Consider the following 24,558-nt stretch of genomic DNA (forward strand, 5'->3'; position numbering starts at 1 on the left):
TAACTCATTTCAAAGAGAAAAGGGAAACAAACGGAGGAGCAAGAAATTCATGTACTTCCAGGCTCTGAAGTAGGTCTGGAAAAAACTGAATCCAGGAAAAGCATAGCTGACAGCAACCAGGGGGGTGGGGTAGACATAAACAACAAGAGCAAAGCAAATTTCAGAGACCTAAATAGAAGAGGAAAGGCAGGCAAACAGAGTCTGTAACTAAGAAATGGTTTTCCCATTTCCTAACAACTGTGATCCCATTTTATAATCTATGAAATAAAATGTTTAATCATTTTACAAAATTCACAAATGAAAATACTACAAAATAGAAAATGCATCCTAGATTCTAGTCTAGGCTCACACTAATCATATGAAAAGAGGCAAGTCAATGAGCCTTCCAGAGAATCCATCTGCATAAAATAAAGTCAGTTCACATGCTGTTTCTCCAATGCAACTTTTCCAATATATTATGATCTGACAAGTCCTTACTGGGGAACAACTCTACAAATTTAAAATTGTTCCCATAAAAGCTGTTTCAGCAAACTGTTCTATAAGAACTGCTTGGACCCCCAAAAGGTCCTAGATGAATGCTTTAGCATGGTAGAGACTGATTAAAAGGTAAGCAGATGATTAAGACCTCCCTCTTGATTCCTTTGCACTATGGAAAAAACGAAGTGGAAGATAGTATGGAGCCAGATAGATTGATTCTAATCCATTTCAACATCCCTCTCAGCAAGGCTTATAAGCAGATGACAATTTCAAGCATGTCAAGCATGTCTTATACACTAAGTTCTGTTTCGGTTATATAAAATGAACATTTTAAAATCAGTGAGTCATCTGATATGTAGCAACACTGCAATGTTCTCATAACTCCTAAAACTGAGTAATATGCCAAAGTCTTATTATTTGAAAAAGAATTCTTCCAGTTGTAAGGAAAGACTTAAAAAACTTCTGATGTTTTTTTAATGTTATCTATAGGAAAGTAAGCAAAGTTAGTTATCAGAAGAATAGTACACAGAGAGGTAAGCCGCAAAAGTAAAGTGCAATGTATTTAACTGGCTTGAATTGTAAAATGCAGAACTTTAGCACAAAAGATAACTTTTGAAGTAAATGGTTTAAGAATGTTGATGGTATACTGAAAATTGACATATATAGATAAACCAACACATTAAATATGAAATAATTTAGAAAGTTTAGGTGTTTCTCTGCAAAACATTAAGCTTTGGTTTAACTACATCTGTGCACAACATGAACTAAATAAAAGCAGATAGAAAGACAAAAAGAAAAGAGAGATGCAAGAAAGAATACCTTTGTTGATGATGGTGGGGTAGGAAAATTAAGCCAGGCTGGAGCAAAGTCATGCTGCGCCATTTAGGTCCAGTCTCTCCAACTCAGCGAAACAAGGTTTCAACACCTCATGGCAAGTCCCTGTCATACAAAAGCGGAAAACATTAGATCTATATAGTTCCTGGCCAAAGTATCTTATACCTCCTTTAAATTACAATGATCTGACTACTATAAGATTTCAATTATAATTCTAGAAAAGGCAAAAATATAGTGACAAACCAGATCAGCACAGTGGAGGGTAAAGGGCCTGGAGAGAAGGGAAATGACTACAAAGGGAAGAAAGAAATTTTCAAGGGTAACTGGGTATTTATCTTAATTGTGGTGAAGGTTATTATACAAATGTAGACACCTGTTAAAACTCACCAAATTATGCACTTAAAACTGGATAATTTTATTATAAACTACCTCAATGAAGCTTAGTTTTGAAATTATAATAGTCTTGAAACAGACTAGTTATAAAGTGTCTCCTGATGTGACACAATATGATGCACACAGCATTACCTATGTACACAGCACATGTTCTTCCCCCTGGCCCATACAGAATCTGAATTCTGATCTAATTACCAATTTGCAGGAAATTCAACACAGATAATAAGTTAAAGGACAACTGAGGGAAGTAATCCCATCGAATGGAGATGACATGATATTCTACAGGTCAAATGACCTGGCTTCTTCAACAAATACATGGATTTCACAGACAGATCAATCAAATACATGTGGACCTTACTTACATAGATCCTTATTCCAACCAAATTCAAAAAGTGAAAATTATGAAACAGTCCAAAATTTGAACATGATCTGAATATTAAATGACTTTAAGAAATTATTAGTCACTGTAGATGTAACTGTTAGTGCAATGACGGTACAGTGGACCCTTCAATAATAAGGTCTCAAACTGTCATGGTTTGAGATACTTATATACAGATTTTTTTTCACTAAATATGTAATACAGCACTACATGACCTGAGGTTGGCTGGATCCAAAGATGTGGAGCAGCAAGTGGGGAGGGCCAACTGTAAAGATTTTTTGATTTCTCAAGTCAGACTTTTGAACTGCGTGGATGGACAGCACCCCAACCTCTATGCTACTCAAGGGTCAACTGTATATAAAAGGACATATACTGAAGTCTTTGCAATTAAATCCATGTATCTGGAACTTGCTTTAGGGGAAAAAAACAAGGAATATGGAAGTCACTGAAACAAAGTTGTCCGTGTGTTATAAATGTTAGTACAAGGTGGTACCTAAGTAGTCTCTCTACTTGCATGTATATTTGAAAATTTCCACAGTTAAAATGATTTTTAAAATTACAATCATCACAATGGGCATCCACTACTCTTCTACATTCTAAATTTAACTTTTTGGAAGCCTTTCTCAATTGCATCAAAAATTTCAAGTCACCAGCCCAATCTAAACACAGTAAATTCACAGATTTTTTTAAAATGGGGAAGAAGCCAACTGGGCAACTGTACTCATTTCAATATAGAGCTTAGAAATTAGTCAATGAAGAAATAAAATTTTCTGAACATTAATGTCTAAATTTACTAATGTCTTATAATTACAACTGCGGAATAATCTCAAAAGGGAAATTTTAAGAAGCAAAAGTATCAATACTACTGATAATCATCCTTTTTCAAAATTCTTTCAAATGTAAGTGCTATGGCAGAATTTAAGTCATACCAAAGTATTTCCTAAAATAAAAATTCTCGAGATACTACACAAAAACTCCACTTCTACTATCCAATGTACTGGAAAGGGGAAGGGGCGGAGTGAAGGTCAACAAACGTCAGATATAAGAAACAGAAACTGGTTAACTCACTAAGGTAAAGAAAATGTTTACATAATTAAATGAGCAGGGCTTCACTGGTGGTCCAGTAGTTAAGAATTTGCCTGTCAATGCAGGGGACACTGGTTGATCCCTGGTCCTCAAAAATCCCATATGCCACAAGGCAACTAAGCCTGCGTGCTGCAACTACTGAGCCTGCGCCCCTAGAGCCTGCATTATGCAAGAGAAGCCACCACAACACCAAGCCTGCACACAGCAACTAGAGAGTAGCCCCGGGAACCACAGAAAACCAAAGATTAAATGGTAAGTTACACACTAAACTTATTCCTAAGAGACACACCACTACTATTATCTCTTTCTGTGTGTCTTTATGAATTCTAATTTAAATCAATTCTTAAATAATAAAGCATAGATAGCTAATGGTATAAGTTTTCCTGTTCTGAAAAAAGGTAAAGAGCAATACTAGTTAATATCACATTTATGCCATCCCCTAAACAAGCCACCTTGATATAAGAAAAATTGAGCTGAAGGCATGCGAGTTCCTAAAATTTCTTATCAACCTAAATGCAGAAACTGCCAAAAGAATTTATTAATCCCCTCTCCTGGAGCAACTCATCTTCTCTTTTTGGGAGAACAAAAAAGAAAAAAAAAATTCAGCACCATACTCAGACACTGCCACAAACGCCTAAGGACCCCGTTATCCATTTTGTCTCAAAAATCATTTGCTTTTTTCTACTAAGTATTCTTTCCCCCTGTGAAGTTACGTATACACACAGACCCCAAGTTCTACTCATCCTCTTTGAGTTACTCACGGTGAGAGGTACTGCCAAGTGACCGCATGCTAATAAACTTGTTTGTTTTCTCTTGTTAATATGTCTTTCCTCAGTTTAATTTACAGAGCCCCAGCCAGAGAACACAGGAACGGAGAAAAGAAATTTTTCCCTGGTGGCTGAGGGGTAAAAGAATCCGCCTGCAGTGCAGAAGATACAAGAGACATGGGTTTGATCCCTGCGTCAGGGAAGATCCCCTGGTGGCAGGCTCAGCAACCCACTCCAGTATTCTTGCCCAGAAAATCCCATGGAGAGAAGAGCCTGGCAGGCTACAGTCTGTAGGGCTGCAGACTCAGACACGACTTAGCGGCTGAACAACAGAGGAACTAAGATGCCACATGCTGCAGGGCAACTAAGCCTACAGTCACAACTACTGAGTCCATATACCACAAATAAGAGCCCAGGCACCACAAAGAAAGATCCCACCTGCCACAACTAAGACCCAATGCAACCAAAAATAAATAAATATTTAAAGCAAAGACAGAGTACCCTAACACAGATCCAATAAACAATGACTGGGAGAGTTCTTATTTCTTTCATTTTCATTCCCTTTAGGTTCCAGACACGTATCTGCAACAAAACACAAGCTGGACAAGGTAACAATGGCTCTTGTTTGAAGAGCTCTGACAACAGCCATATCTACGGACAGCTGAAATAAAACTATTATATTGCCTTGAAACTACTTTCTATAACCACTGAACCTTTAGTAAAGTCTTATTAAAGGCTGCAACCTGTCTCAGCTGTGCTATGAGCACTAAGTTGATTTCTTGCTTGCCTATGTGTGAAGGATTTGCAACCTTTAGACAATATACTGAGCCTGATAACTTCTTATTCACCATGGACTTTTTGCATTAAACTTTATTAAAATATTATTTCTCTCAAACAACAAAACACTAGGTGATTACAATCTGAGGGACAGAGACCTCAGAAACTACCCAAAACAAAGAATACAGACTTTCAGAAATAGTTTAGAAAAGTCACTAAATGAACACACAACCACAACCCAATAGTAAGCAACTCCAACGATGGGAAGAAAAAAATATTTGACTCCTAGAGTCTCCAACTTATTCAGTATTCAAAATGCTTGATTTTCTAATAAACATTACAGAGCATGCAAAGAAACAATACAGTACAGCCCATGGGGCAGCGGGGGTGGGGGGGTGGGGGGGTGGGGGGGTGGGGGGGTGGGGGGGCCGGGGGGCCGGGGGGGAGCTGTGACATTAGCAGAAACTGCCACTGATGAGAAACAGACATCAATTGTCTTAAATACAAAGGGCTAAAGGAAACCAGAACAATGTCTCAACAAACAGTATCATAAAGAGATAAGAAATACAGAAAAGAACCAAACAAATTCTGGAGCTAAAAAGTACGTTAACTGAAATGAAAATTTCACTACACAGTTTAATAGCAGATTTGAGCCAGCAGAAAGAATCATCAGAGAACCTGAAGAGTGAAGAGGTCAATTAAAATTACCAGATTAAGGAGCTAGAAGAAAAGAAAACTGAACAAAAACCTGTGGGACATCATCGAGCATACCAACATACACATAACAAAAGTTTCAGGAGAGAAAAGAAGGGGGACAGAAAAAGAAATCAAGAAATAATGGCTAAACACTTAGCAAATTAGCTAAAAACACAAAATATACATATCCAAGAAGTTAACTGAACTCCAAAAAGATAAACACAAAAAGATTCACACCAAGACACATAACCATCTAGTCAAAGCTATGGTTTTTCCAGTAGTCAAGTATGGATGTGAGAGTTGGACTATAAGGAAAGCTGAGTGCCGAAGAACTGATGCTTTTGAACAGTGGTGTTGGAGAAGACTCTTGAGAGTCCCTTGGACTGCAGGGAGATCAAACCAGTCAATCCTAAAGGAAAACAACCCTGATTTCTGTATCTGTGGGTAAAACTATAAGAGCTAATAAACTCAGCAATATTGTAGGATACAAGATCAACAAAGAAAATTCAGTAGCATTTCTATATACTAGCAGTAACAATCCAAAAGGAAATGAATAAACAAGTCTATTCAAAAATTATCCAGAAATAAATTTAACCAAGGAGGTTTAAGATTTGTTCACTAAAAACTACAAACCATTGCTACAGGAAAATTTTAAAGATCCAAATTAATATAAAGACACGCTTTGTTCAAGGACTGGGAAACTTAAGTATTGTTAAGATAGCAATAACAGATTCAACATAACTTCTATTAAAATTCCAAAAACCCTTTTTGCAGGAACAGAAAAGCCATTCTCAATTCATTTGGAACTGCAAGGAACCCCAAATAGCCAAAACACTACTGGAAAAGGAGAACACAGTTACAGGACTCACAAATCCCTATTTTGAAACTTACTACAAAGCTATAATGATCAAAATGATGTCTTACTGGTATAGTGTAAGGGATAGATATATAAACCAATGGAACGGAACTGAGAATCCAGAAAAAGTCATACATGTATGGCCAATTGACTTTTTTTTAAACCAAACTGCTAAGACCACAACAAATGGATTTCAACAAGTGGATACCCAATAAACTCCTATTGATATCTATCAAAATGGATCAAAGACCTACAAAAGCTAAAATTATAAACTAGCAGAAGAAAACAGAAGTAAGGTTTCACTAATTTGGATTTGGTAATAGAATTTTAGATACAGCACCTTTGGATTTCACTAAAATTTAAAAATTCTATACAAAGGATATCATCTAGAAAGTGGAAAGACAACAAAATGGAAGAAAATATTTTCAAATTTTATCTAACAGGTGTCCAGTGTTCAGAATATAAAGAATTCTTGAAGACAATGTAAAAATGTGCAAAGGACTTGAACAGACATTTCTCAGCATCCCTCCAAGAAAGGGGAAAGGAAACAAAAGAGTAAAACAGTAAGTGTTAGACAACCCTGGTGGTCCAGTGGTTAAGAATCCTCTTGCCAATGCAGGGGACATGGGTTTGATCCCTGGTCCATGAAGATTTCACATGCCACAGGACAACTAAGCTCATGCGTCGCAACTATTGAAGCCTGCATGCCTTGAGCCTGTGCTCCACAATGCAAGAGAAGTCACTGCAATGAGAAGCCTGCCCACTGCAGCAAGAGTAGCCCCACCTCGAAGCAACTACAGAAAGCCCAAGTGCAGAAAAGACCCAGCACAGCCAAAAATTAATTAATTAAAAAACAAGTGTCTGTACACCCATGGTTGATTCATGTCAATGTATGGCAAAAACCACTACAATACTGTAGTTAGCCTCCAATGAAAATAAATAAATTTAAATATATATATATATAAATAATATAAAAATGAAACTTAAAAGTACATAAAATAATAACAAGTGTCGTCAAATATATGAAGAAACTGGTACCCTGGTACATTTTTAATGGGAAGGTAAACTGATGCAAGTGCTGGGGAAACAGTTTGATAATTCCTCAGAAAGCTAAAAGCATATAGCACATGACTCAGTAATACCACTGCATTCAAAAGAATTGAAAATGGATACTTAAATACTTGAATGCTGATGTCCACAGCAGATCTATTTACAACAGCCCAGAGGTGGAAACATCTCAATGTCCACCTATAGATAAATGAATAAAAAACAAACCGTGTACGTATTCAATAGAAGACATATTCTCTTATGATTAACCATGAAAATATGCTAAGCCACCAAAAACATCCAGAAGCCAGATCACATGCTATACAATCCCAATTTTTATGAAATATCCAGAACAGACAAATTCAGAGATGAAAAGCAGAGACCTAACCAGGGACTGCTGGGAAGGAGGAATGGGACTGGCTGCTAAATGGATTCAGACTTTTCTTAGAGGGTAATGAAAATGTTCTGGAACTTGGTTTCACATCATTGTTAATGTACTAAATGACACTGAATTATACATTTTTAAATGGTTAATTTCATGTAACATGGCTTTCACCCCATAAAAATAAATGTGCTATATTATAACCCCCTGAATAAAACACTATGAATCCAGATATATATACAACTGAAAAATTTTAGAAGGAAGAGGTTATTTATACAATTTCTAAGTACCTCAAAAAAAAAAAAAAAAAAAAAAGGTTACTACAATTTTGCAATGAAATGGCCTGGCACATAGCCTGGGAAATCCTTTATCAACAGACCAAAGTAAGCATCATCAGTAAAAGAACAAACTGAAATTGTGTGCCAATGAGCAAGACAGGGCACCATTTCACTTCTGTAATATCCTAACCAAAGCACAGCCTGTCTTCAACAGGAGAGGCACTAACTTGAGAGACATTCAGTTCAGTTCAGTTGCTCAGTCATGTCCGACTCTTTGAGAGACTCCACGGACTGCAGCATGCCAGGCTTCTCTGTCCATCACCAACTCCTGGAGCGGTGATATTATATGAGACACATTGTATGTACTCTAACAACTAGCTCAAAATCTTCAAGAATCAGGTTTTTTTAAAAATCATTTTTCTAAAATGATAAGGCTGTGACATGTTTATTCTGTATTTTTGCATCATGTTTTTAACACTTTTTAAAGTTTTTTTTCTTTTTTTTGATGTGGACCATTCTTAAAATTTTTATTGAATGTCACAATATTGTTTCTGTTTTATGTTTTGGCTTTTTGGCCCTAAGGCATGTGGGATCTTAGCTCCCCAACCTGAACCCCCCTTTCTTTGGAAGGTGAAGTCTTAACCACTGGACCACCAGGGAAGTTTCATATTTTTAACTTTTGAAAAGTATATTCTGACATCTTATTCCACTGTTGTGTCTGCTTCACTACTGCAATACCACTAATGAAGTCTGATTAACATTTAGTAAGCGTAGGTGATTTCCAGATTTCCCTAATAAAAAGTAAAAGATCCTTTCACTATAGATTCTGACTCAGCGGTTCTTAAGGCTGAGAATTCTATTCTTGAGTACTTTAAGTAACGATAATCAGGAAAAGATGGTAAGTACTGTAATATTTACCAAGAAAAAAACTCTTGCCTAAGGAACATGGCCTCTAAACACAGGAAAATAATCTACTGCTCTACTGTTTTTTGCAGTTTCAGTTATGAAACAAAGTGTCTAGTATCTTTTCTTAGTTATCAAACTCTCAATTATAGATTAGACTCTCAAATATAAAACATCAGCAAATTTCACAAGAAATCTAGAGTATTAGAAATTTCCATCCTTTAAAAAGCTTCATATTATTGGCTTGCTTTAACCTTGAGTTTTGTTAGGTTCCCTACCTCCCTCAGCTTATCTCTTATTAAGTTGCTCAGAACCTGTTTTACTTACATATAAAAATAAAAAACAAAACAGAAGAATTTTATGAGAATTGTTATTTGCTAAATTGCTACATGTGAAAATTGCTACTTTCACCCCTACAAAAAGAATTCTATTTAAGGAGAAAAAAAAAGACTGGAAACAGCATGCTTTCAATTCTTGAGATTTTAGATTACTAAAGGCTTAATACACAAAATATAACTGAAGTACTCCAAAACTTATAATGAGCTAACAATTTTCATACAAAATGTACCACTACAAAAAAACAACCCCTACTCTATAAACAAATTTTTACTCACTGAGCTTCTCTGTCAAGCTCACAATACTAAACAGTTTAAGTCATCCCTGAATGAGATCTTTTTTTAAGGGCTGGTAAAGATACATTTTAATTTAGAATTATACTGCAAACAATATGGTCTATATAGGATAAAATTTAATTCAAATCAGCTCATTTACTAAACAGCCAATGTAAGCAAAAACAAGCAGCACTAAACACTGCTGAAGATACTAGATTTAAAAGGGCAGTCTTCCCTCTTTAACAGCTAACAAATGGAAACAAGGTTGCTGCCTCATATCCTTCATAAGTTAAGGTATAAGCAAATTATCCATCTGAAGTATTTAACCAAAGAAAAGCGCAAACTATGTGTGTGTGTGTATGTGTGTGCGCACGCACGTGCACTTCGTCACTCAGCCCCATCCAACTCTTTGCAACCCCACGGACTGCAGCCCACCAGGCTCCTCTGTCCATGGAATTTTCCAGGCAAGAATACTGGAGTGGGTTACCATTTTCTACTCCAGGGGAATATTCCCAACCCAGGTCACCCCTTGACTGTGGACTAGTCTTAATAGCTTGCTTCTAATGAAAAGAATGTGGTAGAAGAAACTTCTAAGACTAGGTCATAAAAGGCACTGCACACTTCTACCTACTTTTCTTCTCAGATCACTTCCTCTTGAAATGCAGAAGCCAGGCACACAGTTGGACATCTACATATGCAAAGGACATTTGAGTGCTCTAGACAACAGCCAGCAGCAACCTGCTAACCCAAAGAAGAACACCTTCTTAGAAGGAGATCCTCTAGGCAGCAGTGTCAAGCCTTCAAATGACAGCAACCTTTGAGATTTTTATGAAAGAAATGGAAGAAGCCAGAACCACTCAGCTAAACTGCTACCAAATTTCTGGCCCACAGAAAATTCACGTGCAAAAGTATTTTAACTCCCTTGTTAAAAGAATATACAGTTTAAGGGGAAAAAAAATGATGTTTTGCCATTAAAAAAATGCCAATATTGTTAGAGTTCAAATAAAGTAAACAGATATACTTTAAAAAATAAATGTGGCATCAGTTTATATATGTTCTCTGAAAGGGGTGGGGTGGGGCGCAGAATAGGAAGAGATAATTTACCCCCAGACTAGGTCCTTCCCAGGTGGTTCAGTCAAGAATCCGCTTGCCAATGCAGGAGAAAGCAGGTTTGATCCCTGGGGGTCAGAAGAACCACTGGAGAAGGAAATGGCAACCCACTCCAGTATTCTTGCCACCGACAGAGGAGTCTGGCAGGCTACAATCCATGGGGTCACAGAGTCAGACACAATTTAGCAACTAAACAACAAAAAAAAAACTACAGAGCCTGTTACGATATGAACTCAAATCTTCCTGCCTCAAAACCATGCTCATTGTTCATTATCAGTATATTTCTCAAACTTTTTCCCACAGAAGTTACTTACAAAGTTAACAAACCTGCACCCTCCAAAATGTATTTTCAGAAAGTAACCAAAACAACTCGTCCTCAAGTCCTATTGTACAAACTCATGAAATTTCTGAACGGTACTTTATATATGTTTCAATATAAAAAATTTTAAGTTACTTATTCAACTAAAATAACTTTGGATCAGAGATGATTGGTTTACCTTAAGGTTTCTTAAACCGTGTGTTTGAGAAAACACTGCTATAACAAGGTAAAATCCCAAAGATGACTTAGTTCAACTGGAATATAAACATGAGAAAAAAAACAGAAAGATGTATAACTATGGTTAAATATAGATATATATCTTAGACACAACTGACAATGTTTCATATAATATAGAATATTTTAAAAAAAAACGGTATTATAAATTAGAATAATTACCAAGAAGCTTCTAAATTACCATCCCTTAAGATTTAAAGATCTTGTTATTTAAAATCTTCAAATTTATTTAGCCCAAGACACAAAACCATAATGTTTAATGTCATGTTTCAATTAAGTACAAAGCAGAAAACAAATTACACTCTCTGGCACTGACACAGGAAGGAAATGGAATTTATCACTGTTTCTCCTTGTCTGTCCCCACACCTTGGCCAGTAACATAATCCTAAAAAATAAAAAACCTGAAGGAATCATTTTGTGTGAATAATTTAGAGTAAGCACAGAATATTTCTAAACAGGTCTCTTAAAACCACTGGGGGACTTCCCTGGTGGTACAGTGGATAGGAATCTGCCTGCCACTGCAGGGGACATGAATTTGATCCCTGGTCCAGGAAGATTCCACATGATGCAGGCAACTAACCCTGTGGGCCACAACCACGGAGACCGAGTGCTGAAACTACTGAAGGCCACGTTCCAGAGCCTGTGCTCCTCAACAAGAGAATCTCCCACAATGAGAAGCCTGAGCAGCGAAACAAAGAGTTGCCCCTGGCTCGCTGCAACTAGCAAAAGCTCGTGAGCAGCAACGAAGATTCAGCACAACCAAAAATAAGTAATTTAAAAAACAACCACTACTACTAGGGGTTTCCTTTCTCAATGGTACTAAGTCATTCTGTTACAAACTTCTTTGAACTAATGAATCTAGCCAATAGACTCTCAACACATCAACCCAGTAATGAAAATGTCAACCAACACCACTCAACACGCCAGTATATCTAAAACCAAGTAGAGAAAGTACTCTGAGGACACTACGTACTGCCTTGAACAGCACACAGGAATGAGAAATCGGAACTAAATTCAGCAGGCAAAGGAAGCACCCAGAAGTTTTAAAGTTACAACTGTATGTCTGGAAATGTGCTTAGAAAAAACAAATCTGGTATAGTTTGTTGTAAAATAAAGGGGGCAGGGAGGATTCAGAAAATCACCTTGAGAGGAAAGGTATTGGTTCCCATTACCACTCACTCATAACAGAAGCTTTCAAAAGATGTGTTACTTAAAAAATTCCAATTTCAGTGGAAAAGAGCTAGCTTCCTTCAATTTTCTAAAAACTGTAATATAAAAGCCAAACTCAAAGCTCTCTTATAAAGAATGGAAGTAAAGAGAGCAAGAATAAGGAGATAGTACATGCAAATAAATGAAGTCAGAACACTCTCATACCACACACAATAACAAACTCAAAATAGCTTATAGACAAATATAATACGTGACACCGTAAAACTCCTAGGAAAGATCATAAACAAAACATTCTGACATAAATTGTACCAGTGTCTTCTTAGGCCATTCTCCCAAGACAATAGAAATAAAAGCAAAAATAAACAAAAGGGACCTGATAAAACTTATAAGCTTCTACACAGCAAAGGAAACCATAAAGACAACCTACAGACTGGGAGAAAATATTTGCAAACAATGTGACCAACAAGAGCTTAATTTCCAAAACACACAAACATCTTCTACAACTCAGTAACATAAAACAAACAAACCCAAACAAAAAATGGGCAGAAGACCTAAATAAGATATTTGTCCTCCATATCTAGAGATATTCTTCTCCAAAGAAGATATACAAATGGCCAAAAAAGCACATCAACAGACGCCCAATACAATAATTCTTAGAGAAACGCAAACCAAAACAATGAGTTATCAACCTTACTTGGTCAGAATGGCCACCGTCAGAGAGTCTAGAAATAACAAATGCTGGAGAGGTTGTGGAGAAAAGTAAACCTTCCTACACTGTTGCTGGGAATACAAATTCCTGCAGCCACTGTGGAAAAGAGTACGGACGCTCCTTTAAAAACTAAAAGAGAGTTACTGTATGACCAGCAAATCCCTCTCCTGGGCATGCATATGGAAAACACAAAAATTCTAATTCCAAAAGATACATGCACTCTAATGTTCATAGAAGGATTATTTACAATAGCCAAGACATGGAGGCAACCATGGACATTTATCCATACAGATGAAAGGATAAAGAACATGTACCGACCGACACACACAGGAGTATTACCCAGCCATAAGAAAGAATGAAATACCATTTGCAGCAATATGGATGGACCCAGAGATTATCAAACTAAGTGACGTAAGTCAGAGAAAGACAAATATTATATATCATTTATATGTAGAATCTAAAAAACAGTAGTACAGATGAATTTACTACAAAACAGATTCATAGAAAAAACTTATAGTGACCAAAGGTGAATGGGAGGCATAAACTGGGATTTCGGTATTAAAAGATGCACACCACCATATATAAAATAAACAACAAGGATGTAAACCAACTATACTTCAAGTAAAGAAAAAAACAACAAAGAATAAGGGGGTATTAACGATGGAAATGATGTGCAGGGGGGGAGACAGAGGGAGACTGCAGAAACACAACCTATAGGTGGGTGATTGCAAAGGACTGGATGTGAAGACAGAAACTGGATGTGGAGACAGAAAGGGAAGATGAAAAACATTTCAAAGTTAGAAAATGAGAAGGACACAAACATTTGGGGGTGCTGGTAAACGGTGTTAATACAGGGTGTTCACTTGTGAACACACTGCATACTTAAAATTTTGTGTGCAGTGTCCATTAGTGCATGTGTGTTACAAATGAAAACTTTTTACCAACAGAAAACCAGAAACAAAATTTTCAAGAACTACTGGGCAACTTGCAGCAAATCACTAAAGGCCAATGATTTAATCACTCACTCCTAGGTACTAGAACCTCTGTAAAAACCCTAAAAGAACGGGTTTACAGAACTTCCAGGTTGCTGAATGTGCCTACTTGCTGAGGCAGTGGTATACCCCAAACTCCAAAGGGACTATTCCAGACAGCACCCTATGTACTGCTTCATTTGGCTGTTCAGTTGTGTCTTCTAGAATATCCTTTACAATAAACCAGTAACAGTAGTGTTCTGTTGCATTCCATGAACCATTACAGAAAAATATGAAACCTGGGGGATGGCAGGGGGGAACTGGTGGTGGTGGGAGGGGTGTCCATGGGCATCTCTACTTTAAAACCAAATCAGACAGAAGTGTGGGTAACCTGAAAATCTAGTACTTGAGATTCATATCTGAAGTGGGACCAGAAGGGCAGTCCTATGGGACTGAGCCCTTAACCTGTACAGTCTAAACTAACTCCAGGTGATAAGTGTCAGAAAATCCGAACTGAATTCAATTGTAGAAAACCCAGTTGAGTATCCACAAAAAAAAACTGGAGAACTGCTTGCTGCTTGGTATACGAATGTACATAGAGTATGGAGCAGTACTCGAAAAGAACGGAATTAGGGTAGATTCTCCAAATAAAGAGCTAAAATGGGCACTAACACCACAAAGATATTTGGCTTTCCAGAGTCCTTCAACATAACAGCCATTCAAAAAGCACTGTTTACACACATAAAGTCCCAAAGAACTTTTTAACCATTTTTAAATGTGAAGTAATAACCAAACATTTTAAGACAAGTGGCAACAGCAAGGAGACCACTAAAAACCATGAACACAGAGGAAACACATAATTCAAGAAATAACTAGCAAAATGGAATTTTCAGAACCCCAAAAATACAGAACAATTTCTTGAGAGATAAAAACATTTCCACATGAAGGGGAAAAAAATCATACGGCATCAAACTACTTAAACATCTCATGCTATAAGACAACAAAATGGCAGTCAAGGTGCTGAGGGAAAAAGTATTTTGAATCATGAAAGCTATACTCAAAGTATCAAAAGTGAAGCAGATAAATACATTCTTAGACAAGCAATTCCTAACAACCGGGAGGAAAGAAAAAGAAGAGTGGGACTTCCCTGGCTATCCAGTGGTTAAGACTCCAGGGTTCCAACTGCAGGGGGTGCAGGTTTGATCCCTGATGGAGGAACTAAGACCCCACATGCAGTGTGGCGCAGCCAAAAGAAAAAAAGACTAAGACCAGTGACCAACATTTTCTAGTCACTTTATGGACAGTTCATTAAAAAAATTAACCATTAGGGGCTTCTCTGGCGGTATAGTGGTTAAGAAATTTGTCTGGCAATGCAGGGGATGAAGGTTCAATCCCTGGTCAGGAAACTAAGATCCCACATGCTATGGAGCAACTAAGCTCCCAGGCACCACAACTACGGAGCCGGTCCACTATGGAGCCCGTGTGCCACAACTAGAGCACCCAAGTGCCACAACTTCTAAAGACTGAGAGTGGCTGAAGACTCCTGGAAGCCTTGAGCCACACACAACTAGAAAACCCAGGCACAACAACAAAAATCACATACAATGCAACAAAGATCCTGTATGTTGCAACTAAAAACCCGAGGCAAATTAAAAAAGAAAAAAACTATTAGACGGGAAAAGATGTCCAGCTATTTTAATAACAAATTAAAATACTGGAACTACTCAGCTACCAAACTTACAAAACTCTTGGTTCAGTTCAGTTCAGTCGCTCAATTGTGTCCAACTCTTTGCAACCCCCATGAATCGCAGCACGCCAGGCCTCCCTGTCCATCACCAACTCCCGAAGTTCACTCAAACTCACATCCATCGAGTCGGTGATGCCATCCAGCCATCTCATCCTCTGTCGACCCCTTCTCCTGCCCCCAATCCCTCGCAGCATCAGAGTCTTTTCCAATGAGTCAACTCTTCGCATGAAATGGCCAAAGTACTGGAGTTTCAGCTTTAGCATCATTCCTTCCAAAGAACACCCAGGGCTGATCTCCTTTAGAATGGACTGGTTGGATCTCCTTGCAGTCCAAGGGACTCTCAAGAGTCTTCTCCAACACCACAGTTCAAAAGCATCAATCTTTGGCACTCGGCTTTCTTCACAGTCCAACTCTCACATCCATACATGACCAAAGGAAAAACAGACAGACCTTTGTTAGCAAAGTAATGTCTCTGCTTTTCAATATGTTGTCTAGGTTGGTCATAAGTTTTCCTTCCAAGGAGTAAGTGTCTTTTAATTTCATGGCTGCAGTCACCATCTGCAGTGATTTGGGAGCCCACAAAAATAAAGTCTGACACTGTTTCCACTGTTTCCCCATCTATTTCCCATGAAGTGATGGGACCAGATGCCATGATCTTCGTTTTCTGAATGTTGAGCTTTAAGCCAACTTTTTTCACTCTCCTCTTTCACTTTCTGCCATAAGGGTGGTGTCATCTGCATATCTGAGGTTACTGATATTTCTCCCAGCAATCTTGATTCCAGCTTGTGCTTCTTCCAGCCCAGCATTTCTCATGATGTACTCTGCATACAAGTTAAATAAGCAGGGTGACAATATACAGCCTTGACGTACTCCTTTTCCTCTTCGGAACCAGTCTGTTGTTCCATGTCCAGTTAGAGTGGGTCCAGAAAAGCTTGTAGTTTAGAGTTAATTTTGCACCACTAATTGGAACTAATCCTTTTGAAGATTTTGCCTATATTCTACTTACTGCCTATGCTCCAAATCTTAGGTGGGTTTTCCACTGAAGCTGATGTAAACATAAACTTTTCCTGACCCTACGTAAATCTTTGGAATTGGTACACCTACTCCTTTCTGGTGGTTGTATTCCCTGGCTTCAGTCACTTCCAAACATGCACATGCAGGTCCAGTTGTAAGTCACAAGCCTTGAGTAGATTCTTCTGAGTTCTCTCTCCACTCAACAGTTTCCTATTACTTTGCCCCACAAATTCTATCTACTTTGACCTTTCCAAATTTTCAGCTGTCTCCTCAACTTGTAGTAAGACCACCAGACTGTTTGAATTCAACCCACCACTCCCCCGCCCCGTGCTACAACCTATTACTTTTCTTCAAGCAATGAGGGCTTTTATAAGACTGACCACCTCCTGTTACCCAATGTATAAAAGCCTGCAACATACGTTTTGTCTGGCTTTTTAAATTTCCGAGATGAGTGGGTAAATCTGGTTATCTGGTTACCTGTTACTCTGTCATAGCCAGAATTTAAAAACTGCATGCCAATTCAATTTTACTATTACAGGATTTTCACGAAATTCAAAGTTTTACTTGTATAAATTTCCTCTTAGAACTTTTCTTGAAAGGATCCAACTAATTCCAGCTTGTTTCCCAAAGCAAAGTCCAATGACAAAACCTAACACTTAACAATATGAAATTCATAATCTTTAGCATTCAGTCAAAAATTATCAGTCACTCAAGACTTCCCTGGTGGTCCAACAGTAAAGAATCTGCCTGCCAAGGCAGGGGGACACAGGTTTGCTCCCTGGTCCGAGAAGATTTCACACGCCGTGGGGCAACTGAACCTGTGCGCCACAACTAGTGAGACTGCACTCTGGAGCCCACATGCTGCAGCTACTGAAACCTGCACACCTACAGCCTGTGTTCCGCAACAAGAGAAGCCACGATGATGAAAAGCCAACGCACCGCACTAGACTAGCCCCAGCTCCCCACAACCAGAAACCTGCTTGCAGCAATGAAGACCCAGAGAAGCCAAATAAACAAAACAAAAATAATTAAAAGTATCTGTCATGCAAAAAAAAAAAGGGGGGGGTGGCTCCCCCACAGGAAAATACTACCAATAACAAGAGGAAGAATCTACTTAAAGAGATAGCCAGATATGATGGATATGACAGCATTAGCAGACAAGAACATTAAACCAACTATTATAAAAATATTTACGGACAGGGAAAATAGGAACATAAAGGAGAAATAGAGAACATAAAATAATGCTTCTAGAAATAAAAAATGTAATATCTGAAGTGAAAAACACTGGACAGGATTAACAGCAGATTAGATAATGTACAAGAAAATGATCAGTAAGTGTACTAACAGGGTAGCATTCAAACTAGAAAGCAGTGGACAAAGACAGACTTTATAACTGAAATGTACAATAACAAGGTAATTCTAATATTTATGATCCCAATAACAGTGATACACTTTCATAAAGCATAAAATACAGGTAATACAAGAAAAATACAGACGACTTGAACACATCTTGCTCACTCCAATACAAACCTAGTGGATAAAAAATTAGTAAGCATACAGAAGATTTAAACCATACTCATTTAAATTTTAACAGATTTTATGTATCAAATGCTAAACCCCTAAACAGAGAAAGTATATCTTCTTTTCAAGCACCCATCTCAGGTCACCAAGAAATCTTTAATAAATTTCAAACATACCTACAAATGACATTACCTGACCAAAATTCAATTAAACTAAAAATAACAAAATCAAGCCTCTTCCACGTGCAATTTTAAAACAAAATAAAAAGAAGCAAAGTCACAAAACCAATAGTTAATACACTGGAAAAGCTGAAGAACTATAAATCCAAAACTGCTGTGGGGTGGGGGTTCGGACAGATCAGTAGAGAAGCTACTAGCACAATATATAAAATAAAAAATGACAACATTTAAAATCATAAACCATCTGAACAACTCTATGTAATTAAAGCTGAAAATACAGAAATAGACAATTTTTAGAAAAAGACAATTTACTAAAAATATCCCCAGTAAAGAGAAAATCTAAACAAATTACCATGAAAGCATCCCATTACTAAAAAAAAAAAAAAAAAAAAAACCACAGACTAAAGTGTCCTTGAGAACGAAGATTCTAAACGTTGAAAAAAGGAAAATACACATGTAAGACAGAAGGCGATAAAAACCCAGTGGTCCTAAACTTGAACTGGAAGTATCAATATGAACTCTACAGTACTGCAAAGTAAATAAATATACATTAAGACTGGTTTATAATTTAAATTGTGCTTTAAATATCAAGCATTCAAAATTCAACTCAACGTGATAAACAACTATTACCTTTCTAAGAAACTCTTCCATCCACGGATGAATGGATAAAGCAGATGTGGTACAAAAAAAAAGGAAATCTTGCCATTTGTGACAACAAAAAAGAGTAGACCTTAAGGGCATGATGCTAAGTGAAATAAGTCAAGGAAAGGCATATACTATATGATTTTACTTTTATGTGAAATCTCTTAAAAAAAAAGAAAAAAAACTAGAAAGAGATCAGATTTGTGGTTACAGAGATGGAATGAGGAACCCAATGGAGAAGCATAATCAAAAGGTACAAACTTCCAGTTACAAGATAAGTACTCAGGATGTTATGCACAACATGAGAAAATGGATGCTAACTAAACTTACTGTGGTAATCATTTCACAATATATGTTAAGTGAAAACATGCTGTTGTAGACTTTGAACTTACACAAATTACATATGTCAATTTATATCTCAATAAAACTTAGAAAAGATTAAAGGCATAAAAATTTTTCATAAGAAAAACCTTAATCATTTCACAAGTTATCAAAAGATTCAGCATAAATATATGCTATTCTATTAAACAATTAAGCTTCCCATAAAGAAATATCTGACATTTGTTTTCGTATAACAAAAATGAAATCTAGGGAGTCAAAACTCCAAACCAACACTTTAAAGAACATCCTTCAAAAGAACACATAATAGTACGGAATGAATGAAGAACTGGATGGAGAACAGGAGAGAGGGAGGGAAGAATTCATGTCCTGTTTAGAGAATAATGGGCCTGATAATTTCCATTTCAAAGGCAAATCAATTTTCTAAAATTAGGAAATAATAAATTAAACATTAAATATGCAGTTCCTTAATTACGGATTAAATGGCTTTTTAACTCCTTTTTTATTTAACATAACTCAACTTTAAAAGTCACAGTGACTTTAAGGCACCATAACATTAATATGTGAACAGAAATAAACCTCAGTGAAAGAAAGAAAAGTCCACATAGACAACACATACAGAAATTTAGTATAAGAGGAAAGTCTGGACAAGTCTCCTACTTCAAAGTTTACTTAAAATAATCAAACAGATTAACGATTTAAAGGAGAAAAAAGGCAAAGTCATTACAGAAAAAGAGAAATTTTTATTATCTCAGAAAAGGGAAGAAAGGCCTTCCTAAGTATGACACACAAGAAGAGAATAAAAACATATTTACATATAAACTCAAAAAGCATTCTATTTGATGAAAATCACAATCAATGTCAAATAAAACATCATTATACTGGAGGAGGGCAGGGAATACTTGTCACACAAAGCATATATAAAGGTCTTTTACCTTTATACACAAATGTTCCTATAAATCAACAGAAAAAGAACTCATAGAAAAGAGAGAAAAATGAGAAAAGGATATAAAGAGTTCACAGAAAAAGATCTTATATATAAAATCTTCATTCTCAGGAGTTTCCTGGTGGTCTACTGGTATTAATATGGAATAATCTTCCAAGATAATTCCTTAAGTAAAAAAGGTTAGATAGCAAGATGGAGGGACTTTCCCTAGTGGTCCAATGGTTAAGAATCCATCTTGCAATGCAGGAGACACAGGCTCAATCCCTGGTCTAGGAACTAGGATCCCACATGCTGCAGCACAACTAAACGTGCACACCACAATGAAACCCAACTCAGACCAAAAAAAAAAAAAAAAGCCAAGTGGACATCATGCTACTACTTGTATTAGAAAGAAAAATATCATGTGCTTATATATCTATAAAATCTCTAGAAAAATTCATAGAAAACAGTTTCTTCAGACAAGAACTATAGCTGGATAAAAGGAGGTGACTTTTCTATTAAAAAAAAAAAAACTCGTGTACGATTTGTAATTTGCACTAGGTGCATGTATTCAAAATAATTTTAAATCCTCTTAAGTCTGACTCAGCTTTACCAGTTCTTGACTCCTCAAACACTTTAATATAATCCATCTTTAATTTAAAGATTTGGGGAATTCCCTGGTGGTCTAGTGGTTAGGACTCTGCTTCCACTGCAGGGGGCAATCTCAGGGAACCAAGACCCCTCAGGCTACACAACATGGCTAAAAGTAAAAAATTAATTTTTTAGAAAATAATTCAGGGAACTTTTTAAAGGAACTAACTGACTTAGCAACAGCAACAACAGCAAACTGGTTATGAAGACAAAATATACAATAAATATATATATTCACACGCACACAATTTGTTAGGCAATCTGCTTAGGATTTTACAAGTATTATCTCATTTAGTTCTCACTATCCCCAGGAGGTTGATATTATCTTTTCTTCAAACAAGAAGAACAGGTTTTTAGATGTGAAGTACATTTTGAAGTTCCCAGGGTCACAGTACTAATCAGTGGTAGCTCAAATTCTTAACCTCTATATACACCCTACACGTACTGTAAATAACCCAGGGTACATCAGGTAGAGACGGTGTGTTATATAAAATATTAGCTTTAAGTTTAACAAGTATTTCAGTCAGTCTCTATTTTCTGAGTTTTAAGTTTCTGCCTTACCTGTCAGGCACCATCTTGAGTTATAGCTTTATATCAAACCATAGAAAATACAGATCTCAATCTCCTAGACAAAAAGTCTTTTAGGTGGCAAAAAGAAGACAAATAGTCTAAACTTCTACAACAGTCACAACTTGCTTTCCACTAACCTAGCCAACTTTATCTTCAAATAAGACTCATTTTCTCATCAGATTCAATCCTTGGAAGGCCCTAATTTAAAGTACTAAGGTGAAAACATTTTTACTCACTTTTCTCCATTTCCACAAAGTGCCTATAAAAGGAACTCATTTTAAATGTAGATCAAAGAGTACATAATGTGAAAGATCTAAACTATGAGTTAAAAAAAAAACCTAAGGCAACTAAGCTTGCATAGGAAAAGTCCTTAAGACATCTTGATAATCAAGTAGTTTTCAACCTAGCTAGTGTTCATGAAGCAATGATTTCATTACTCACCTAATGACATCTGCTACAGCAGCCTTAAGTCTACCATCCTACCAGAGTTTTATTAAATAAGCCCCCTTGGAAGGGATCTAAAAGATTCAAAGCCAAAACCAAACTGAGAAAATCTGCAATACTAAAAATAATTAAAGCTCTATGGACATAAATCTGCATTTGCCATCTCTGAGGACGGAACGTAAAAGGATTATGTTTCCTCCTTAAATAAAGACATCAGTTAATATAAATGAATTGTCATGGCCTTTCTGATTTCTGAAAATGAGCCCAAAATTGGCTACCCACGTATTTCAAGGTCACTTCTTGAAATGTAAAGTGTTCTATCTCCTTAAGCCTGAGAGGCCAATTCCACTAGATTCCAACCCCTCTGACTGAACATTTCAAAACTATGGAAATTTTTTTAAAAGGCCAGGATTATAATAAAAAGAAGTCTTTATCAAGCAGTCCCTTCAGAAAGGTTACAGCAAACCCAAAGTTAGCCTTCAATCTAGCAAGCAGACTAGAAGTTCATGTAACAATTATTTAAGTCTAGGCAGATAAAGCAGAGAAGGCAATGGCACCCCACTCCAGTACTCTTGCCTGGAAAATCCCATGGACGGAGGAGCCTGGAAGGCTGCAGTCCATGGGGTTGCTGAGGGTCGGACACGACTGAGCGACTTCATTTTCACTTTTCCCTTTCATGCATTGGAGAAGGAAATGGCAAGCCACTCCAGTGTTCTTGCCTGGAGAATCCCAGGGACGGCGGAGCCTGGTGGGCTGCTGTCTATGGGGTCGCACAGAGTCGGACACGACCAAAGTGACTTAGCAGCAGTAGCAGCAGCAGGCACATTAAGAACTTTGCTGGTGGCTCAGACCATCAAGAATCTGCCTGCAATGCAGGAGACCTGGGTTTGACTCATCGGTTCAGAAGATCCCCTGGAGAACGAAATGGCAACCCACTCCGGTATTCCTGCCTGGAGAATTCCAGGGACAGAGTAGCCTGGCAGGCTATATATAGTCCATAGGGTTACAGAGTCAGACACCACTAAGCAACTAACACTTACTCTCAGGCAGATAAAACCGCTTCTAAATGGTCAGACAACAAAGAAATTCACCTGTAAATAATCCCCTAACAAATTTTACCTAGCCCCCAGGCAGTTAAATAGAAGTTCTACAATAAAATACCGAGGGTGGTGACGTAGGTGGGGAATGGATTACATTATCTAAGATGTCTTTGCTCTACATTAACGCACGGAGCATGTAACAATAAACAAACGAGACAAGGTACCTCTCCTCAGAAGTTTATGCAATAAAGATAGGTGAGAGGAGATAATTAAGAGACTGATCTGAACGTAATACAGTAACAAGAGAAATCAAAGGTTATAGGAAGGGGGTTGCCCACTTCACACAGAATGATTAGAGACAGTCATTCAGAACATAACATATGAGTCAAAACTCAGCTAAAAAAAGGAAAAAGAGGCATAGCATAAAGGCCCAAAGACAGGAAGGAAAATGCCTGGTGTATTTAAGGAAGAAAATGCCGGAAGTCAATGGTCTAGGATGACAGTGACCAATGTTACAGAGAAAAAGAAGGGACAATGAAGTTGCTTGTAGGCTATATCCTCTGCGTGTTATTCTTAGGTCCGATGAAAAGACCATCCTCTGGGAATAATGAACTATAAGAATGCAAGAATGACACAAAGTTACGAGGCTACAACAAGTAGTTCAAGTAAGAGAAAATCAAGGCTTGTAACAAGCCCAGTGACAGTGGACCAGAAATGGATATATTTGGGAGAGCAAAGAGACTTCCTCCCATCTAGTCAATTGACTAGATGGGAGGAAAATAAATCAAACATAAGACTTGATTATTTAGTCTGAATAGGCGGATACTGTATCCATTTATTGAGCAATGGAAGCAGGGACAAAGGGGCTGGGAAAGACTCAAAGACAAGTTCAGTTTTGGATATGTTAAAGAGGTCAAGGTTGGTTAAATTACAAGCGTAGAATATGGGGAGGAGGCCTGGACTGGAGATTTAAATTTGAGATCTTTTGCATAAAGATGCCATTTAAAATTATGGTACCATATTGCAAGTTAAGCAATTACCTCAGAAGAGTGTAACGACTATGGCTCAACAATTTTAAACAGGTCATAAATGCAATCTAAATATACCTGGTTTCTGCTCAGTTCCCTACTTTCCCTTACCTACAATCTCCCTCCTGGCTGATCACATGATCCTCAAATACTACTATCTATATGGCCCAGCCATAACAATACTATGTTGCCATCATTTTACAATTTCAAAGCATTTAACATTCATTATCTCACTTGATTGTAATGATAACTTTGTGAAACAGGAAAAAAAAAAACTAGTTTTACCTGAGCAGAAAATAAAGTCTTAAAAAGGCTGGCCTGGCCAACATTAAACAGTTATTATTTACTAGATGATATGAAATCAGCATTCAAATTTAAGGACTGTGTTTACTCTATATTCACAGAACTTCAGAGAAGACAAACTACATGAGTTTAGGAATCTTATATTATCACCTTGTT

At 37.2% G+C, this 24,558-nt stretch overlaps 1 protein-coding gene and 1 long non-coding RNA gene across 11 annotated transcripts in view; one reads left to right on the forward strand and one right to left on the reverse strand.

Moving 5' to 3' along the window:
• Positions 1 to 24,558, reverse strand: part of GPBP1 (GC-rich promoter binding protein 1) — a 65,479-nt gene that overhangs the window by 29,321 nt on the left and 11,600 nt on the right. For 9 of the 10 annotated variants that reach the window (XM_059878785.1, XM_059878784.1, XM_059878783.1 and 6 more), the window contains 1 exon segment: positions 1,297 to 1,416. The exons of the other annotated variant lie outside the window; for it this stretch is intronic. In XM_059878785.1, coding sequence (XP_059734768.1) covers positions 1,297 to 1,359 — 63 coding nt within the window. In that variant the 5' untranslated portion in view covers positions 1,360 to 1,416. 10 annotated transcript variants of the gene reach the window in all.
• Positions 2,917 to 4,272, forward strand: LOC132343217 (uncharacterized). The gene is made up of 2 exons (XR_009491929.1): positions 2,917 to 3,421; positions 4,005 to 4,272. It is a non-coding gene; the product is annotated as an uncharacterized lncRNA (long non-coding RNA).

Source organism: Bos taurus, chromosome 20, assembly GCF_002263795.3.
Source record: "Bos taurus isolate L1 Dominette 01449 registration number 42190680 breed Hereford chromosome 20, ARS-UCD2.0, whole genome shotgun sequence".
In the NCBI taxonomy this organism is placed as follows: Eukaryota; Metazoa; Chordata; class Mammalia; order Artiodactyla; family Bovidae; genus Bos; species Bos taurus.